The 21,375-nt window shown below is 41.9% G+C and overlaps 1 protein-coding gene across 1 annotated transcript in view; it reads left to right on the top strand.

The window, feature by feature from the left end:
* The window catches only part of Adgrg4 (adhesion G protein-coupled receptor G4), a 101,487-nt gene that overhangs the window by 51,649 nt on the left and 28,463 nt on the right, over nucleotides 1–21,375 (top strand). Inside the window, exon 11 of the mRNA XM_057759547.1 lies at nucleotides 1,000–1,162. Within this exon, the coding sequence (XP_057615530.1) occupies nucleotides 1,000–1,162 (163 nt within the window). The remainder of the gene's footprint in view (nucleotides 1–999; nucleotides 1,163–21,375) is intronic.

The following is a 21,375-nucleotide window of genomic DNA, read 5'->3' as shown; positions in this document are numbered from 1 at the left end:
CATTAAAGAAGACATCAACTTTTATATGAAGCACTATCTATACACCCTTAAACCTCTTAAAATATTCTAGTAGAGTCAATGAATCCAACCATTTCTCCCTCCCCCAGTTCTACTCTCAGTTCCCTCCCCTGTGCCCTGTGCATCTGCTCAAGCCTTCTATTCCAGACCTCTGTTTCTGCTGCTGCCCCTCTGTGCCCCATTTTCTATATATCAGTCACCATTGTGTTTCACTGTGCACATCAGATCATACATTGCTTTTCAAACCTGTTGTGGGAGCTGCGGGCTGTGTTCCTGCCACCCCAGCTCCTGGTCGCCTGGCTAGCTTATGCCCCGAAATAACAACACATAAACTGTATTCTTTTAAACACTGCTTGGCCCATTATATCTAGCCTCTTCTCGGCTAACTCTCGCACCTGGACTAGCCCATTTCTAATAATGTGTGTAGCACCCCAAGGTGCGCTTACCGGGAAGATTCTAGCCTACGTCCATCCTGGGTCGGAGCTTCATCACATCTGCCCCAGAGAGGAGAGCTATCGAGTCTGAGCTCACTTCCTCTTCCTCCCAGCATTCTGTTCTGTTTACTCTACCCACCTATGTTCTAACCTATGAGGGCCAAGTAGTTTCTTTATTTTTTAACCAATGACCTTCCTCCATCACAAACCACTTGGTGGCATTCCTTTATAGGTCAAATAAAATCTGAACTTCTAAGGCAAAGGAGACCATGAGAGATCTGACTTCAGAGATAAGATACATGCTATTACTACCTCTGACTTTGCTTGCAAGGGGACCGAAGCTCTAGGAGGTCATTTTGTTCACCCCTACAGAAGTTAGAGGCACTGAGATACAGACCTCCATCTGCTGGGCTCCAGAGTCAGGGCTTTTACTAAACAACATCAAGATGACAATGAAGTGACCAAGTGAAGCTTTACAGTGAGACATCGTGGGAGGATGAGTTTTATCAAGGCAAAAAGAGTGCTATTTGCCTGTGATTCCTTTCAGGATCCTGAGGATAATTGAGCGTGCTGGTCACAAGATGGAGTTTGTGGGGAGAACAGCAAATCTCACTGTGGCCAGACTGGCTTTGGCTGTGTTACGGGTGGACCACATGTTTGAAGGTATGGCCTTCAGCATCCATGCCTCTGAAGAAGTCACAACCCCCCAGGTGAGTGCAACTCAGGAAACTGAGAGCCAGGCAACCAAATGTATGCTCTTCCAGATCTTCACCCATGAAGGTCTTAGGAAAACCAAAGTGCACCCTTGGAAACTATTAACCTGAATGGGAATATGAGAAAACATCGAGATCCCAGGGAAGACCTGTGTATAACCAGCGGTAGGTTAACATCTTAGTTTTACTGGTGTCTGTGTGGTATGCAATGATATCACAGTTGGCTCTGTCACCTAAAATCATTCCAAATATTAGTTGACTGTTGACTATCATGCAAGGGAGAACTTATTGGATGTTGGATGTTACACTACTGAGTATTGTTGGAACATATAAGGTAACAGGAAAGTCAAAGAATGTGCCCAAGGAAACAGCCTAACAGTTAAGCTGGAACTTGGACCTATGTTTGACTGGATTTAAAGTCTGGGCGGAAGTTAGATAACAGAAGCAAATGACAAATGTTTCCTATGATGCGGATGTTAGTTACCCCGATTCATCACGCTGTATCCCATAGAGAAATGCAGCCATGATACACCAATTATAAAAATTCCCAGCCCTTTCCTCCATCCAGCAGCACTTCAGCCTCTGGCGGGTCGCATGCTACTCCAGAGCAACCTGAGGGACCAGATTTTATTTTTACACCTTAAAATTATAAATTTATGTATGGGAAAACATACAAATCTTAAGCCCATGGTCTCTGAATTTAGCTAAGGCATATGCACACTTAGCCCCACACTCTCTCAAGAGCAGACTATTGCTATTGCTCCTGAAAGACCCCCACTTTCCTCCAGGGCCACCACCATCAGGACATTTTCCTGGCATTATTTGTTCATGCTCTAGATCTTTATAACTCCAAAATGAATCATGTGGTATATACGTGATTCTCTTCTTTCATATATATTACTTTGTTTTGAAATTAATCATTTTGTTTTCCATATTAATCACTCAAAATTAGTCATTTTGTTTTTACTGATGAATTTATTGTTGATGAATAATATTTCATTGAATAAATATATCGTGCACATTTTAATTTATTCTACTGTTTCTGTATATTAGGCTGTCTCCAGTTTGCAGGTACTACAAATAGTGTGCTCTTGTGAATGTTTGCATGAAAGTCTTTGTGTGGACTTGTTTTCATGTGTCTTGGACAAATACTTAGAAATTGAGGAGCTGGCTCATAGGGTATATACTTATACTTATACAAATTCCCATGTTCTTTTCTCCTGTGGCTAATGATGGGCAGGAAGCTTTCATTTTCATCTTGATTGCTCGCATAACTTCTTTGTTGATTTAGCTGTCAAAGTCTTTTGTTTGTATTTTAATTGGCTTATTGTTCTTTACAACTTTCCTGTCATTTTCTCAGTGGTGTCTTTTCTTAGGCACACATTTAGAACTTTTTCTGAAATCTAATTTGCAGTTCTTTTACCTTACTAGTAACTATATATGATTTGTCTGGAAAAAAAATTGGCAGGGGGTCCATCATGAAAACATTCTCTTAAAAAAAACTCTTTGGTTTTTAACTTTTATGCTTAGGAGGAAGCATCTCCATGAGCTAACTTTCTTACAAGGTATGAGATCACTTTGTTAGAAATGAATATTTAGTTTTGCAAACAACACTGCTTATTAAGGACTTTCCCCTTCCCATTGAAGTTCTTTGTTACATTTAACAAAAGAAAATCAAGTGATAATACATTTCAAAAAAACAGTTGGGGGAAGGATCTCATAAAACCTCACCCTAAATGATGAGCTGCAAGCAGTTAATGGCTGCTAAGAGAAGGAGAATCAGTCTTCTCTAGGAACAAACTTCTAACAGGTGATCCAGTCTCAAGCCCTGAACACACAAATATACTAAATGAACTTAGCAGGTTGTATTTATAAATGTATATGCATCTACATCTTTTTCTCCGTGTATGTGTGTGTATGTAACAATATTTTTTCACTTTTTTATTTCATTTTTTTAAAAAGGAAAATAAACTATCTGTTTTCATTATGCACACCAATCCCAGTTCCCACTCCCTCCCCTCCTCCCATTCCCTCCACCTTTCTCCCACCCCACCCCCATCCACTCCTCAGAGAGGGTAAGGCAAATTGCTTTGAGGAAGGTTCAAGGCCCTCCCTACTATATCTAGGCTGAGCGAGGTATCCATCCAGAAAGAATGGGTTCTGAAAACCCAGTACAAGCAGCAGTGACAAATTCTGGTGCCACCACCAGTGGCCCCACAGTCTTCTCTAGCCAAACAACTGTCACCCACATTCAGAGGGTCTAGCTTGATCCTATGCTGGTTCCTTCCCTGTCTGGCTGGAGTTGGTGAGCTCCCATGAGCTCAGGTAGACTGTTTCAGTGGGTGTTCCCTTCATGGTCTTGACCTCTTTGCTCATATTCTCACTTCTCCCACTTTGGGTGCTCAGCCCAGTGCTCTGCTTCGGATCTTTGTCCTTGTCTTCATCAGTTGCTGGATGAAGGTTCTATGGTGACATTTAAGATAGTCATCAATCTGATTACAGGGCAAGGCCAGTTCGGCCACTCTCTCCACTATTGCTTAGGGTTGTAGCTGGGGTCATCCTTGTGGATTCCTGGTAATTTCTCTAGTGCCAGGTTTCTTACTAGCCCTGTAAAGCAAAGGATGAGCCTACAGTCCACGACCTTAGAGAAGCTAAGTAACAAGGTGAACCCTAAGAGAAACATATATAGATCCCCCTGGGAAGGGGAAAATAGACAAGATCTGACAAAATTGAGAGTATGGGGGTGGGGGGAGAAGGGCGGGCAGAAGGGAGAGGAAGAGGGAAGAAGAGGAGGTGGGAAGGAAGAAGGGGAGGTGGGAGAACTTGAGGGAACTGGATAGTCGAGATGGGGAAGGACAGAGACAAAGAACAAACAATAATGATTTAAGAATAAGAGGTTATGAATATGAATTTGAAAAAGAGTGGAGGGGACACAGGAAGAACTGGAGGAAGAAGCGGGAGGGAGATATGAAATAGAGTGCTCATACGTGAAAATCTCAAAATAAATAAATAAATAAAAGAGTTGGGAAATAAGCCTATTTCTAGGCTTTCTGTGTTGTTACATTTGTTTATTTTTTTTTATAAATTCTTGTGTTATTGCTACACTGTATTGGTACCTATACTGGTGTGTGTGTGTGTGTGCGTGTGAGTGTGTGTGCATGGTGTGTGAGTGTGATATGGTTTGTATGTGCTCGTGTGTGTATATGTTCACCTGTGCATACATGTGCACAGGCTAGAGGAGGCTGTCAGGCATCTTGATCTGTCATTGAGACAGGGTCTCTCACTGAACCTGAAGCTTGATTTTTTTTTTTAATTTATTTATTTTTTTTACTTATTTATTTATTTTTATTCTTTTTTAATTAAAATTTCCACCTGCTCCCCATTTCCCATTTCCCTCCCCTCCTCCCAAATATTGCCCTCCCCCCACTTCCCTCCCCCTATCCCCACTCCTCTTCTCCTCCCCCCACTCCATTCCCCCTCCCTCTCGTTACTGAAGAGCAGTCCAAATTCCCTGCCCTGCGGGAAGACCAAGGTCCTTCTATCTACGTCCAGAAAGGTGAGCGTCCAAACAGGCTAAGCTCCCACAAAGCCAGTTCATGTATTAGGATCGAAACCTAGTGCCATTGTCCTTGGCTTCTCATCAGTCTTCATTGACCGCCATGCTCAGAGAGTCCGGAATCAACCCATGCTTATTCAGTCCCAGACCAGCTGGCCTTGGTGGGCTCCCAATAAATCAGTTCCACTGTCACAGTGGGTGGGTGCATCCCTCGTGGTCCTGATTTTTTGCTCATGTTCTCCCTCCTTCTGCTCCTCATTTGGACCTTAAGAGCTCAGACCGTTGCTCCAAATTGAGACTCTGTCTCTACCTCGATCCATCGCCAGATGAAGGTTCTAAGGTGATATGCAAGATATTCATCAGTATAGGATAGGGTCATTTCAGGTTCCCTCTCCTTAGTTGCCCAAGGTACCAGCTGGGGACATATTCCTGGACACCTGCGAACCCCTCAAGAGTCAAGTCTCTTGCCAACCCTAAGATGGCTCCCTTAGATAGGATATATACTTCGCTGCTCCCGTATCCATCCTTCCTATATCCCAACCATCCCAATCCTCCGAGCTCCTCCCATCCTCCCCTTCTCATATTTCTCATCCCATTTCCCCTTTGCCCCATGCCACCTCACCCGCAAGTTCCCAGTTTTTGCCCTGGAATCTTGTCTACTTCCCCCTCTCCATGCGGATGACTATATGATTTTCTTTGGGTTCACTTTCTTATTTAGCTTCTATAGGATCACACATTATATGCTTAATGTCTTTTATTTTATGGTTAGAAACCGATTATGAGTGAGTACATCCCATGTTCCTCTTTTTGAGTCTGGGATACCTCACTCAGGATAGTGTTTTCTATTTCCATCCATTTGCACGCAAAATTCGAGAAGTCATTGTTTTTTACTGCTGAGTAGTACTCTAATATGTATATATTCCACACTTTCTTCATCCATTCCTCCATTGAAGGGCATCTAGGTTGTTTCCAGGTTTTGGCTATTACAAACAATGCTGCTATGAACATAGTTGAACAGATACTTTTGTCATTTGATGTGGCATCTCTTGGGTATATTCCCAATAGTGGTATTACTGGATCTTGGGGTAGGTTGATCCCAAATTTCCTGAGAAATCGCCACACTGATCTGAAGCTTGATTTTAAGGCTACATCCTCTTGCCTATTTTCTTATTCCCCTGGTACCTGCAGCGTGAAAGTCAGATCGTATGAGCCCTTCATTTTCTTTTTAAGTTTGTTACTCTAAACCTTTTCTAAACCTACATGAATTTTTACATCTACCTGAAAATCTATGCAAAAAATTATATTGTGACTGGAATTGAAACTACTGATCAATTTTGGAGAAATTTAGTCCTTAACCATATTGAGTCTTTTAACCCATGGACATTTGCTTAGTTTTCTAGTTTGTCTCCGCAGTGTTCCATAGTTTTCATGTGAAGAGCTGATATGGTAGTTAATCAACATTTTTTGCAATGCTGGGGATCTAACCACTATAGCCTTGCACATAGTAGACAGATGCTCTACCATGGCGCTCCAGCCCCTGACCTCAAGATTTTAAATGAAATCTTGCTTTATGGGTCAGGTTGACCTTGAACTCACTATGTGTTCCAGGTTGGCTTCAAGCTCACAGTCCTCTTATCTCTGACTCCAAGTTGCTGGTATTTTAATAGACTTGTACCACCACACCTGGCTGTGTTTTGAGTTTATTCTTGAATATCTTATTTCTATGCTGTTGTTGCAAATGAAATATTTTAAAATTACAATTATTTTATGCTAATATGCCAAATGCAATTGATTAGATATAAAATATAGAATATGAGTTGACTCATTTGTCCTAATCTTAAACTCCAAAGTGCAAAATATTTTATATTTTGGGATTTTGAGCATTTCCACTTTCAGATTTTTGGATTAGGAATTGTGCAAGCACTAAGTAGAATCTATGTAAATATTTCATCCAAAACCTGCAAAATCTGAGACACTTCTGGTCCTATTATTTTGGACAAATGATATTTAACCTTTGTACATCATTTGTGTATCATGTACATTTGTAAGACTAGTTTGCTAGTTTTAGATATTTTATAGATTTTTCACGCAACAGTTTTGTGTTTTCCTTAGTGATATTTCTCTTTTTGAGTGTGAATGAGTATGTGTGAACAGATTCCAGAGGAGAAAATGGGGTGTACGACTCTGTCACTTCCTACCCTGCTACCTTGAGACAGCTCTCACTGAGCCTGAACCTAATATGGTGGCCACAGCAATCCCCACTCCTCTTAGTGCAGGGCTGCAGGTGCACACATTATGCTTGACTTGTTACCCTGTTGTCATGCTAGTGTAACAAGCACTCACACTTCTTCAGCTGTTTTCCTACCTCCCACTTTATTCCTTTTATTAGCCTTTTCAGTTTTTTAGTTTTTAGTGTGTATGTATTTGTGTTTGTAGGTGCACTTGCCTGTGCATGTATGTGTGGAAGCCAGAAGTCAGCATTGGGGGAAACAACAACAACAACAACAACAACTTCTTCTTCTTCTTCTTCTTCTTCTTCTTCTTCTTCTTCTTCTTCTTCTTCTTCTTCTTCTTCTTCTTCTTCTTCTTCTTCTTCTTCTTCTTCTTCCTCTTCCTCCTCCTCCTCCTCCTCCTCCTCCTCTTCTTCTTCTTCTTCTTCCTCTTCTCCTCCTCCTTCTTCTGCCTCTCTCTCTCTCTCTCTCTCTCTCTCTCTCTCTCTCTCTCTCTCTCTCTCACACACACACACACACACACCACACACACACAGAATCTCTTCTGAGCCTGATCTCATTGCTTTGGCTAATGACTGGTCAGTGAAAGTCCAGAGTCTTCCTGTCTTTGCTCCTCAGTACTGGGGTTACTGACATGTAATGTACTGTCCAGACTTTTACCTGGACCCTGGGGATACAAATCAGGTCCTTATACCTGCACACCATGCACCTTATGAGCAAAGGAATTTTCCCCAGCCTTTATTAGCCTTATTTTGATGTCTACTATTTCTAATAGGATGTTCATGGGATATAGTTGTAGTGGGTGTCTTGTCTTATCCTTGCTATGAAATGGAAAGTCTTCACTATTCTACAGTTGCTGTCAGGCTAGCCATGGCCCTGCTTTTCAGACCACTCCCTTTTTATTTTGTTTGAGGATGTTATGACTCTCTCTTTTCTTTTCCTGAACTGGGATTTTATTCTGTTGCCCAGGCTGATCTTGAGTTCTTGAGCTCAAGACATCCTCCCATGTATCTGGGACTAGGCACACACATCCATACTCATCTAGAGTTACCAATTTGCTGAAAATTTGTTATGAGTTTTGTTAAATGATACTTTGTATCTCTTGAAATAATAGTTTTCTTTCATTTTTAAAATTTTATTTTTTTTAAAAAAACTATCTTTTCTCATTTTATATACCAATTCTAGTTCCCACTCCCTCTTCTCCTCCCACTGCCCCCACCTTAGTCAAGCCCACCCCCATCCACTTCTCAGAGTCGGTAAGACTTCCCATGGGGAGTCAAAAAAGTCTAGCACAATGCTTTGGGGCAGGACAAACTTGTCTTTTGATCCTGGGTAATTGGGTGCAGGTTTTGAGTCCATGAAAAAAGTGTACATTTTATAGTTCTTAGGTATATTATAGCATAAATATTAATAAGGTAAAGGTGGTTGATAGTATTTGAATCATCTATGGGTTTACTAATCTTTTTCTTAGTTAATTTCTAGTTGAGAGGACTATTAAAATCTCTGATTTTGTAAAACTATTTTCCCTTTAATTCTTTTAAATTTTGTCATATTTATTTCATATACATTTATGTTGTGGGGTTTTCCTAATACAATCCTTAATCATAATTTATTTATCATTTTAAGATACCTCTATCTCTGATGTGTTTCTTTGAGACAAGGTTTCTCTATGTAGCCAGGATTGGCTTTGGATTAGCTATATGACCCTAGCTGGACTGCAACCAGTGAGCCAGCATTCTCTACTTCCTGCTTGCTGGGATTATATGTGTGTGCCACCATGCCTGCCAGTCTCATCTTCCTCACAGCTTTCTTAGGATGCATATGTGTGAGCAGAAGCATGTGTGTGCCCTCTATTTTCTTTATATTTAAAGTACAATACTTGTAGATAGCATATAGTTTGGTTTGAACTTTTTTAAAAAATCAATCCTGGAGATTTCTACCTTTTATGTGTATACTCCTTAAATTTTTTAAAAAAATTATTGACATGATTAAACTTTAAACTTAAAACTATAATTTTAACTGAGTGGTGATGGCACAAGTCTTTAATCCCAGCACTCAGGAGGCAGAGGTAGAGGCAGATGGATCTCTAAGTTCAAAGCCAACCTGGTCTACAAAGTAGTAAGTGCTAGGACAGGCTCCGAAACTATGCAGAGAAACCTGTCTAGAAAAACCAAAAAAACAAAACAAACAAAAAAACAAAACAAAACAAAAAACAAAACAAAACCAACCAAACAAAAAAAACCCACCAACCCCCAAACCCTATAATTTTATGTTCTTTTCTATATGCTGGACTCTTATTCTGCTATTCTTCCTTTTTGTTATATTTTACTTTAAAATATTTATTATACTTCATTTTAATTTTCTTTTGGTTTTTCTGAGACAGGGTACTTCATTTTAATTTTTATTAGTATTTGCTTTTCATATTATCCTAAGTCAGCAAATAATAGTTTTACAAAATAGTTGATTTCATTATGACATTTCATGCAGTGGCTTTTGATCAAATCCACACCAATCCTCCTCTTTTGTTGTGCGGCTTCACCTCTTCTATTGATCCTTCATTCCTTCAGATGCTCTCCTTTATACGTCCATGTCTTTTTTTTAAATTTATTTTTTAATTGAAAAAATTCTGCCTCCTCCCCACCTCCCATTTCCCTCCCCCTCCCCCACTCCTCCCCCCTCTCCCCACTCCCCCCCACTCCCCTCCCCCTCCCCCATTCCTTTCCCCCTCCCTCTCCAGTCCAAAGAGCAGTCAGGGTTCCCTGCCCTGTGGGAAGTCCAAGGTCCTCCCCCCTCCATCCAGATCTAGGAAGGTGAGCATCCAAACAGACTAGGTTCCCACAAAGCCAGTTCATGCAGTAGGACCAAAACCCAGTGCCATTGTCTTTGGCTTCTCCTCACCCCTCATTGTCTGCCATGTTCAGAGAGTTCTGTTTTATCCCATGCTTTTTCAGTTCCAGTCCAGCTGGCCTTGGTGAACTCCCAATAGATCAGCCCCACTGTCTCAGTGGATGGGCGCACCCCTCGTGGTCCTGACTTCCTTGCTCATGTTCGCCCTCCTTCTGTTCCTCATTTGGACCTTGAGAGCTCAGTCCAGTGCTCCAATGTGGGTCTCTGTCTCTATTTCCATCCATCGCCAGATGAAGGTTCTATGGTGATATGCAAGATATTCATCAGTATGGCTATAGGATAGGGCTATTTCAGGTTCCCTCTCCTCAGCTGCCCAAAGAACTAACTGAGGACATCTCCCTGGACACCTGGGAGCCCCTCTAGAGTCAAGTTTCTTGCCAACCCTAAAATGGCTCCCTTAATTAAGAAATATACCTCCCTGCTCCCATATCCAACCTTCCATTATCCCAACCATCCCATTTCCCCAAGCTCCCCCCATCCTTCCCTTCTCACTTTTCTCTCCCCATTTCCCCTTACCCCCATTCCAACCCACCCCCAAGTTCCCAGTATTTGTCTGGCAGTCTTGTCTACTTCCATTATCCAGGAGGATGACTATATGTTTTTCTTTGGGTTCACCTTCTTATTTAGCTTCTTTAGGATCACAAATTATATGCTCAATGTCCTTTATTTATGGCTAGAAACCAATTATGAGTGAGTACATCCTATGTTCATCTTTTTGGGTCTAGATCCTGCAAAATGGGAACACGCAATATTTCTATCTGAATCTAACTTATTTCACTTAACATGACAATCTCCAGTTAGACTCATTTCCCTATGGTATATTCCATTCTTCCTCATGGATGAATTAATATTTTATTGGGCACATATAACTACAATTTTAGTCCACCATTTATATGCCAATGGTCAACTTGGCTGATTCAGTATCCTTGTTATTATGAATAGTATCACAATAAAAATCAGTGTACAGATGTCTGTCATACATGTGACTTTGATTCTTTTGGGCATATACTCAGGTGTGATATAGGCAGATACTATGACTGTGCTACTTTGGTTTCTGATCGAACTTCCATAATGATTTCCATAGTAGCTGAACAATGTTACGTTTCTACCAGTAGCATTTGTCCTTTTTAGCACATTGTCTTAGTTAGGGTTTCTATTGCTGTGGTTGAATACCATGACCTAAAGCAAGTTGAGGAGGAATGGGTTTATTAGGCTTACATGTCCACATTGCTGTTCATCACTGAAGGAAGTCAGGACAGGAACTCAAACAAGGCAAGAACCTAGAGGCAGGAGCTGATGCAGAGGCCATGGAGGGGACCTGCTTATTGGTTTGCTTCTGTGAGTTGCTCAGCCTGCTTTCTTATAGAATCCAGGACTACCAGCCCAGGGATGGCACCAACCACCGTGGGCTGGGCCCTCCCCCATTGATCATTAATTGAGATAATGCCCTACAGGCATACCTACCGCCTAATCTTATGCAGACACTTTCTTCATTGAGGTCCCCTCCTCTTAGGTGACATTAGTTTGTGCCAAGTTGACATAAAACTATCCAAACACACAATTTTCTTAATGCTTGCTCTAGATATTGAAATACACAACTTAATATTTCCATAGTCTCCTTAGAGTTAATATTGACTGCTTCACAAAAATGTAGGAATTTAAAACCATAAATACTTGAACTCCCTGTTCTCTATTCTCTAATTTTCATATGTTGGTTATTTTTTTAAACCAAGGAAATTTATGATTATCTGTCTGTCTATCTATCTATCTATCTATCTATCTATCTATCTATCTATCTATCTATCTATCATCTATCTATCTATCTATCTATCTATCTATCTATCTATCTATCTATCTATCATCTATCTATCTATCATCTATCTGAGATTTTTGAGACCTGGTCTCATTATCTAGCCCTGGATGCCTGGAACTGGCCTGAGCTGGCCTTGAACTAATAGAATCTACCTGCTTCTGCCTCCCAAGTTCCGGGATTAAGGACATCTGCCATGATGCTAAAGAAGTTGAGAGAAAGGGTTTTCCCCCATTAGTCGGGTACTTACTGAGTTGGTTATTTGCTGTCCTTTTCTGAAGAGCAGACTTCCATCCAGCATTGTACGCCTTTAGCATCACAAGTGTCATTTAGCCTATCTCGTAGTCCAGGCAGGTGTGATGATTTGTCTTAGTTTTAATTTTCTGAAAACATCTTCCCTTGATTTGTTGAAGGATGTTTGATCCCTCCCCCCATCATGTTTTGAAAATCTCTTCCTCTCTTCTAGTCTTACCTTCTTCTGGTGAGAAATTGGTATCCTTTAAATTTTATTTCTCTGTATAAAATATGAAATATATCATTTCACCTATTGGCTTTTTAATATTTTCTGTGATTTTTCTGCAGTTTGACTATTATGTGACTTAGTGCGTTTTTTTTTGTTGTATTTATCCTGTTGGGATTTGCTGAGTTTCATGAACTAATAATTTATTTTTTCTTCAGATCTTGTTTCTTACCATGTTATCTGTCCATTTGAGACTCCAATTTCATGTATATGAGACCTTTTAATTCTGCTTCAAAAGTCCTTGAGATTCTGTTCAGTTTTTTGTTGTCTTGTTTACTGAGATGAGGTTTTTCCGTGTATTCCTGTTTTCCTGGAACTCACTTTGTAGACCAGACTGGTCTTGACTTTACAGAGATCCCTCTGCCTCCCATCTGCTGAGATTAGAGGCATGCACCACCACCGCCTGACTTCTGTTTATATTTTCAATCATTTTATTATCTGTTTTCTGATGAGATGATCTCTATCCATGTATCTCAAAATAGTGGCATTTATTATTATTGTATAACTGATGCACTCATCTAGTACAACCGGAATATTCCAATGGCCATCCTAGAATTTTCTTTTCCTCTTCATATCCTTCTTATTCTTATTGTTTTGTTGTTTCTGCTTTTCTCATATTATTCATTCTCTTTGCATTAATTGAAAGTACATTTTATTTCAAATACCAGGGCACAGCTGTACTTGAGGCTTTAAAACCATTGTCTGTTGACTTCAGTTTTGGTTGTGAGCCTAGCCTTTAACAAACCTCTCCAGTTCTCTCTGTTAATTTTAGTGTCTGGGTCCTTTCAAGATTGTTCTCCATCATTTGTCTTTGTAGTTAAAAAGTGGATCATATGTATTCTTTCTCCATATATTCAGAAAATTTGGATTACATTCTGCACACTGTGAATTTTATTACGTGGAAATTAATTTCTAATATATTTCTCCGAAAGCTGTTGATTTAGTTATAATAGGCTATTAAGTTGTTTGGAATCAAAGTAAACTCCATGTCCTGGATGGCAGTTCAAATCTTAGTTGAGTCCCTTGATATTTTTTTTTTTTTTTTTTTTTTTATTCTTTTTTAATTAAAATTTCCACCTGCTCCCCGTTTCCCATTTCCCTCCCCTCCTCCCAAATATTGCCCCCTCCCCCCACTCCCCTCCCCCTATCCCCACTCCTCTTCTCCTCCCCCCACACCATTCCCCCTCCCTCTCGATACTGAAGAGCAGTCCAAATTCTCTGCCCTGCGGGAAGACGAAGGTCTTCTATCTACGTCCAGGAAGGTGAGCTTCTAAACAGGCTAAGCTCCCACAAAGCCAGTTCATGTATTAGGATTGAAACCTAGTGCCATTGTCCTTGGCTTCTCATCAGTCTTCATTGACCGCCATGCTCAGAGAGTCCGGAATCAACCCATGCTTATTCAGTCCCAGACCAGCTGGCCTTGGTGGGCTCCTAATAAATCAGTTCCACTGTCACAGTGGGTGGGTGCATCCCTCGTGGTCCTGATTTTTTGCTCTTGTTCTCCCTCCTTCTGCTCCTCATTTGGACCTTAAGAGCTCAGACCGTTGCTCCAAATTGAGAATCTGTCTCTACCTCGATCCATCGCCAGATGAAGGTTCTAAGGTGATATGCAAGAAATTCATCAGTATAGGATAGGGTCATTTCAGGTTCCCTCTCCTTAGTTGCCCAAGGTACCAGCTGGGGACATATTCCTGGACACCTGCGAACCCCTCTAGAGTCAAGTCTCTTGCCAGCCCTAAGATGGCTCCCTTAGATAGGATATATACTTCGCTGCTCCCGTATCCATCCTTCCTATATCCCAACCATCCCAATCCCCCGAGCTCCTCCCATCCTCCCCTTCTCATATTTCTCATCCCATTTCCCCTTTGCCCCGTGCCACCTCACCCGCAAGTTCCCAGTTTTTGCCCTGCAATCTTGTCTACTTCCCCCTCTCCATGCGGATGACTATATGATTTTCTTTGGGTTCACTTTCTTATTTAACTTCTATAGGATCACACATTATATGCTTAATGTCTTTTATTTATGGCTAGAAACCGATTATGAGTGAGTACATCCCATGTTCCTCTTTTTGGGTCTGGGATACCTCACTCAGGATAGTGTTTTCTATTTCCATCCATTTGCACGCAAAATTCGAGAAGTCATTGTTTTTTACTGCTGAGTAGTACTCTAATATGTATATATTCCACACTTTCTTTATCCATTCCTCCATTGAAGGGCATCTAGGTTGTTTCCAGGTTTTGGCTATTACAAACAATGCTGCTATGAACATAGTTGAACAGATACTTTTGTCATTTGATGTGGCATCTCTTGGGTATATTCCCAATAGTGGTATTACTGGATCTTGGGGTAGGTTGATCCCAAATTTCCTGAGAAATCGCCACACTGATTTCCAAAGTGGTTGCACAAGTTTGCATTCCCACCAGCAATGAATGAGTGTGCCTCGTTCTCCACAACCTCTCCAGCAAAGGCTATCATTGGTGTTCTTGATTTTAGCCATTCTGACAGGTGTAAGATGGTATCTCAAAGTTGTTTTAATTTGCATTTCCCTTATCGCTAAGGAGGTTGAGCATGACCTTAGGTGTCTTTTGGCCATTTGAATTTCTTCTGTTGAGAATTCTCTGTTCAGATCAGTGCCCCATTTTTTTATTGGGTTCATTAGCATTTTAAAGTTTAGTTTCTTGAGTTCTTTATATATTTTGGTGATCAGACCTTTGTCTGTTGCAGGGTTGGTGAAGATCTTCTCCCAGTCAGTGGGTTGCCTTTTTGTCTTAGTGACAGTGTCCTTTGCTTTACAGAAGCTACTCAGTTTCAGGAGGTCCCATTTATTCAATGTTGCCCTTAATGTCTGTGCTGCTGGGGATAAACGTAGGAAGTGATCTCCTGTACCCATATGTTGTAGAGTACTTCCAACTTTTTCTTCTATCAGGTTCAGTGTGTTCAGACTAATATTGAGGTCTTTAATCCATTTGGACTTGAGTTTTGTGCATGGTGATAGATATGGATCTATTTTCATTCTTCTACACGTTGACAACCAGTTCTGCCAGCACCATTTGTTGAAGATGCTCTCTTTTTTCCATTGAATACTTTTAGCTCCTTTATCAAAAATTAGGTGTTCATAAGTTTGTGGGTTGAAATCAGGGTCTTCTACTCGGTTCCATTGATCAACTTCTCTGTTTTTATACCAATACCAAGCTGTTTTCAATACTGAGGCTCTGTAATAGAGTTTGAGGTCAGGGATGGTAATGCCTCCAGACGATCCTTTATTATATAAGATTGTTTTGGCTATCCTGGGTTTTTTGTTTCTCCATATAAAGTTGATTATTGTCCTCTCAAGATCTGTGAAGAATTTTGATGGGATTTTAATGGGGATTGCATTGAATCTATAAATTGCCCTTGGTAGAATTGCCATTTTTACTATGTTGATCCTCCCTATCCAAGAGCAAGGGAGATCCTTCCATTTTCTGGTATCCTCCTCAATTTCTTTCTTCATTGACTTAAAGTTCTTGTCAAATAGATCCTTTACTTCCTTGGTTAGGGTTACCCCAAGATATTTTATGCTATTTGTGGCTATCGTGAAGGGTGATGCTTCTCTGATTTCCATCTCTGCTTCCTTATCCTTTGTGTATAGGAGGGCAACTGATTTTTTGGAATTGATCTTGTATCCTGCAACGCTACTAAAGGTGTTTATCAGCTGAAGGAGTTCTTTGCTGGAGTTTTTGGGGTCGCTTATGTACACTATCATATCGTCTGCAAATAATGAAAGTTTAACTTCTTCCTTTCCGATTTGAATCCCTTTGATCCCCTTATGTTGTCTTATTGCTATTGCTAGAATTTCAAGCACTATATTAAAGAGGTATGGAGAGAGTGGACAACCTTGTCGTGTTCCTGATTTTAGTGGAATAGCTTTGAGTTTCTCTCCATTTAATTTGATGTTAGCTGACGGCTTGCTATAAATTGCTTTTATTATATTTAGGAACGACCCTTGTATTCCTAATCTCTCTAAGACCTTTATCATAAAGGGATGTTGAATTTTGTCGAATGCTTTTTCCGCATCTAATGAAATGATCATATGGTTTTTTTCTTTCAGATTATTTATATGATGGATTACATTGATAGATTTTCGTATGTTGAACCAGCCCTGCATCTCTGGGATGAAGCCTACTTGATCATAATGGATAATTTTTCTAATGTGTTCTTGGATTCGGTTTGCCAGTATTTTATTGAGTATTTTTGCGTCGATGTTCATGAGTGAGATTGGCCTGTAGTTCTCTTTCTTGGTTGTGTCTTTGTGTGGTTTTGGTATCAGAGTAACTTCAGCTTCATAAAAGGAATTTGGCAATGACTTCTCTGTTTCAATATTGTGAAATACATTAAGGAGTATAGGTATTAGGTCTTCTTGGAAGTTCTGGTAGAATTCTGCATTAAAGCCGTCTGGACCTGGGCTTTTTTTGGTGGGAAGGTTTTTTATAACAACTTCTAATTCTTCGCGACTAACAGGTCTATTTAGATTGTTCACCTGGTCCTGGTTTAACTTTGGTATATGGTACTTATCTAAAAAAGTGTCCATTTCTTTTACATTTTCCAATTTTGTGGCATACAGGTTTTTGTAGTAAGATCTAATGATTCTCTGAATTTCGTCTGTGTCTGTGGTTATGTCTCCCTTTTCGTTTCTGATTTTGTTAATTTGCGTATTCTCTCTCCGCCGTTTGATTAGTTTGGATAGGGGTTTATCAATCTTATTGATTTTCTCCAAGAACCAGCTTTTTGTTTCATTGATTCTTTGGATTGTTTTCTGTGTTTCTATTTTGTTGATTTCAGCCCTCAATTTGATTATTTCCAGTCTTCTACTTCTCCTAGGTGAGTCTGCTTCTTTTCTTTCTAAAGCTTTAAGGTGGGCTATTAGGTCTCCAATGTGTGCTTTCTCCGTTTTCTTTATGTGGGCACTTAATGCTATGAACTTTCCTCTTAGCACTGCTTTCATAGTGTCCCATAGGTTTGAGTATGATGAGTCTTCGTTTTCATTGAATTCAAGAAAGACTTTAATTTCTTTCTTTATTTCTTCCTTGATCCAGGTGTGGTTCAGTAGTTGACTGTCCAATTTCCATGAGTTCATAGGCTTTCTGGGGATAGCATTGTTGTTGAATTCTAACTTTAATCCATGGTGATCTGATAAGACACAGGTGGTTACCGATATTTTTTTGTAACTGTGTAAGTTTGCTTTGTTGCCGAGTATGTGGTCTATTTTCGAGAAGGTTCCATGAGCTGCAGAGAAGAAGGTATATTCTTTCTTATTTGAGTGGAATGTTCTATAGATGTCTGTTAAGTCCATTTGATTCATTACCTCCCTTAATCCTCTTATTTCTCTGTTAGGTTTCTGTCTGATTGACCTGTCCATTGGTGAGAGAGGAGTGTTGAAATCTCCTACTATTAGTGTGTGTGGTTTGATGACTGCCTTGAGTTTTAGTAACGTTTCTTTTACATAAGTGGGTGCTTTTATATTAGGGGCATAGATATTCAGGATTGAGACTTCATCCTGGTGAATTGTTCCTGTTATGAGTAAAAAATGTCCATCTCCATCTCTTTTGATTGATTTTAGTTTGAAGTCAACTTTCTTAGAAATTAGTATGGCCACACCTGCTTGTTTCTTAGGTCCATTTGCTTGATAAACCTTTTCCCAGCCCTTTACTTTGAGTAGATGTCTGTCTTTGTGGTTGAGGTGTGTTTCTTGTAAGCAACAGAATGTTGGATCCTGTTTTCGTATCCAATCTCTTAGCCTGTGCCTCTTTATAGGTGAGTTGAGTCCATTGATATTAAGTGATATTAATGACCAGTGGTTGTTAACTCCGGTCATTTTTCCTTTCTTTCTTTCTTTCCTTCTTTTTGTAGTAGAGTTTGTGTGTTTCCCTTCTTCAAGTTGTGCTGGTGAAGGGTCATTAGATGTCTGAGTTATTGTGGGCATTGTTGGACTCCTTGGTTTGTGATTTTCCTTCAATTACTTTCTGAAGGGCTGGATTTGTGGCTACGTATTGTTTAAATTTGTTTTTATCCTGGAAAATTTTGTTTTCTCCATTTATAGTGAATGAAAGCTTGGCTGGGTATAGTAGTCTGGGCTTGCATCCATGGTCTCGTAGTTTCTGCAGTATATCTATCCAGGACCTTCTGGCTTTCATGGTTTCCATAGAGAAATCAGGTGTAAGTCTGATAGGTTTACCTTTATAGGTAACTTGACCTTTTTCCTTTGCAGCTCTTAATATTCTTTCTTTATTCTGTATGTTTTGTGTTTTGATTATTATATGACGAGGAGATGTTTTTTTTTGATCCAGTCGATTTGGTGTTCTGTATGCTTCTTGGACCTTCAAAGGAATATCTTTCTTAAGGTTGGGAAAGTTTTCTTCTATAATTTTATTAAATATATTTTCTGGACCATTGAGCTGTACTTCTTCTCCTTCTTCTATCCCTATTATTCTTAGGTTTGGTCTTTTTATTGTGTCCCAGATTTCCTGAATGTTTTGTGATGAGAATTTGTTGGTTATGCTGTTTTCTTTGATGAGAGTGTTTATTTTCTCTATGGTATCTTCAGTGTCTGAGATTCTTTCTTCTATCTCTTGTAATCTGTTGGTGGTACTTGTCTCTGTAGTTCCTGTTCGTTTATTCAAATTTTCCATCTCCATCCTTCCCTCGGTTTGTGTTTTCTTTATTACTTCCACTTCATTCTTCAAGACTTGAACCCTTTCCCTTACCTGTTTGATTACTTTTTCTTGTTTCTCTTGGTTTTCTTGGGTATCTTTGAGAGATTTATTCATTTCCTCTACCTTTTTGTTTGTAATCTCTAATTGGTTGTGGCAGTTTTTCACCTCCTGTTTAAGGTCCTCTATTATTTTCATAAAATTCACTTTTGAGTCGAATTCTTCTAATTCTTCTGGATTAGGGTGTACACTTCTCATTTCGGGATTCCTGGATCCTGGTGATGTCACGTTGCCTTTCAAGTTGTTGGGGGAATTCTTGCATTGGCGCCTGCCCATCTTTTCCTTCAAATGGAGCCAGGAGAGGCCTGATGTCTTGGACCAGTCTTTGCTGTGACTAACTCTCTAGGTGTATCTCCTCAGTGTAGGGGCAGGAACCGTTCCCTTCCAGATGAACTCCTCAACACCAAAACATGGATGCGTGGTATTCCAATGACCCGCGTAAAGAAGGCCGAATGCAAGGGGTCGGGCGGGGTCGAGTAGAACACAGGCGACACTGCAGTACAAGCTGGAGGTGCCTGCACTCCCTTTCGGGGGTTGCTGAGGCCTGCCCGCTAGGCAGGCACTCACTGCTCTGGTTGGGTAGCCTTAGTGTAGGGGCGTTTGTGCTCTCTACCGGGACCGTCCGCCCCAGGATAGTACACACTCACCCGTCCCGATGAAACTTCTCGGCACCTACACAGGAACTCCTGGATGCCACAATGAGCCCGGGACCAAGGGAAATAGGGGGCAGGGAGAGCAGGTCCAGGAGATCACAAGCAGAGACTGCAACCCCAGCAGCAGGGGCCCGCTTCCCCTGGTGGGGACCTTGAGGCCTGCCCTCTAGTCAGGCACTCACTGGTCTGGGCTGGTAGCCTTAGTGAAAGGGCAGGAAACTGTTCCACAGCTAAGGACCTTGCAGACAAGGCAGGCTTGGGGGTGGGGGTGGGGGCGGGTGTGTAGGAGAGAAAGCCCTGCAGCAGGAGCTGGGGGAGGGGCGTTTGTGCTCTCTACCGGGACCGTCCGCCCCAGGATAGCACACACTCACCCGTCCTGATGAAACTACTCGGCACCTACACAGGAACTCCTGGATGCCCCAATGAGCCAGGGACAAAGGGAAGTAGGGCGCAGGCAGAGCAGGTCCAGGAGATCACAGCAGAGACTGCAGCCCCAGCAGCGGGGGCCCGCTTTCCCTGGCGGGGACCTTGAGGCCTGCCCTCTAGTCAGGCCCTCACTGCTCTGGGTTGGTAGCCTTAGTGAAAGGGCAGGAAACTGTTCCACAGCTAAGGACCTTGCAGACAAGGCAGGCTTGGGGGTGGGGGTGGGGGGCGGGTGTGTAGGAAAGAAAGCCTTGCAGCAGGAGCTGGGGGGGGGGGCGTTTGTGCTCTCTACCGGGACAGTGCGCCCCAGGATAGCACACACTCACCCATCCAGATGGGACTTCTCAGCACCTATGCAGGGATTCCTGGTGGCCCCAATGAGCCCGGGACCAAGGGAAATAGGGGGCAGGGAGAGCAGGTCCAGGAGATCACAAGCAGAGACTGCAACCCCAGCAGCAGGGGCCCGCTTCCCCTGGTGGGGACCTTGAGGCCTGCCCTCTAGTCAGGCACTCACTGGTCTGGGCTGGTAGCCTTAGTGAAAGGGCAGGAAACTGTTCCACAGCTAAGGACCTTGCAGACAAGGCAGGCTTGGGGGTGGGGGTGGGGGCGGGTGTGTAGGAGAGAAAGCCCTGCAGCAGGAGCTGGGGGAGGGGCGTTTGTGCTCTCTACCGGGACCGTCCGCCCCAGGATAGCACACACTCACCCGTCCTGATGAAACTTCTCGGCACCTACACAGGAACTCCTGGATGCCCCAATGAGCCAGGGACAAAGGGAAGTAGGGCGCAGGCAGAGCAGGTCCAGGAGATCACAGCAGAGACTGCAGCCCCAGCAGCGGGGGCCCGCTTTCCCTGGCGGGGACCTTGAGGCCTGCCCTCTAGTCAGGCCCTCACTGCTCTGGGTTGGTAGCCTTAGTGAAAGGGCAGGAAACTGTTCCACAGCTAAGGACCTTGCAGACAAGGCAGGCTTGGGGGTGGGGGTGGGGGGCGGGTGTGTAGGAAAGAAAGCCTTGCAGCAGGAGCTGGGGGGCGGGGGGGGCGTTTGTGCTCTCTACCGGGACAGTGTGCCCCAGGATAGCACACACTCACCCATCCAGATGGGACTTCTCAGCACCTATCAGAGTCCCTTGATATTTATTTGGACTCAGCGACCAGGAGCATAGTCTGTGCAGAATTTACTTCTCTCCATCCCATATGTTCCCCATCCTGTCCTTCCAATGGTTGTGGTTCTCTTGATCCTTTGCTTCATATTCTTCACAATAGGAAGGAGTAGATTTTTTCCTAGCAACATTTTCAGATGCCCTTCAAAGCAGTAGTAGTTTTAGCCCAACATCAGCTGAACAGCTGAAAAACAAATAGTTCACCTTG

The sequence above is a fragment of the Chionomys nivalis genome, chromosome X (genome assembly GCF_950005125.1).
Source record: "Chionomys nivalis chromosome X, mChiNiv1.1, whole genome shotgun sequence".
Lineage (NCBI taxonomy): Eukaryota > Metazoa > Chordata > Mammalia > Rodentia > Cricetidae > Chionomys > Chionomys nivalis.
This window is presented reverse-complemented; position numbering and strand designations above follow the sequence as displayed.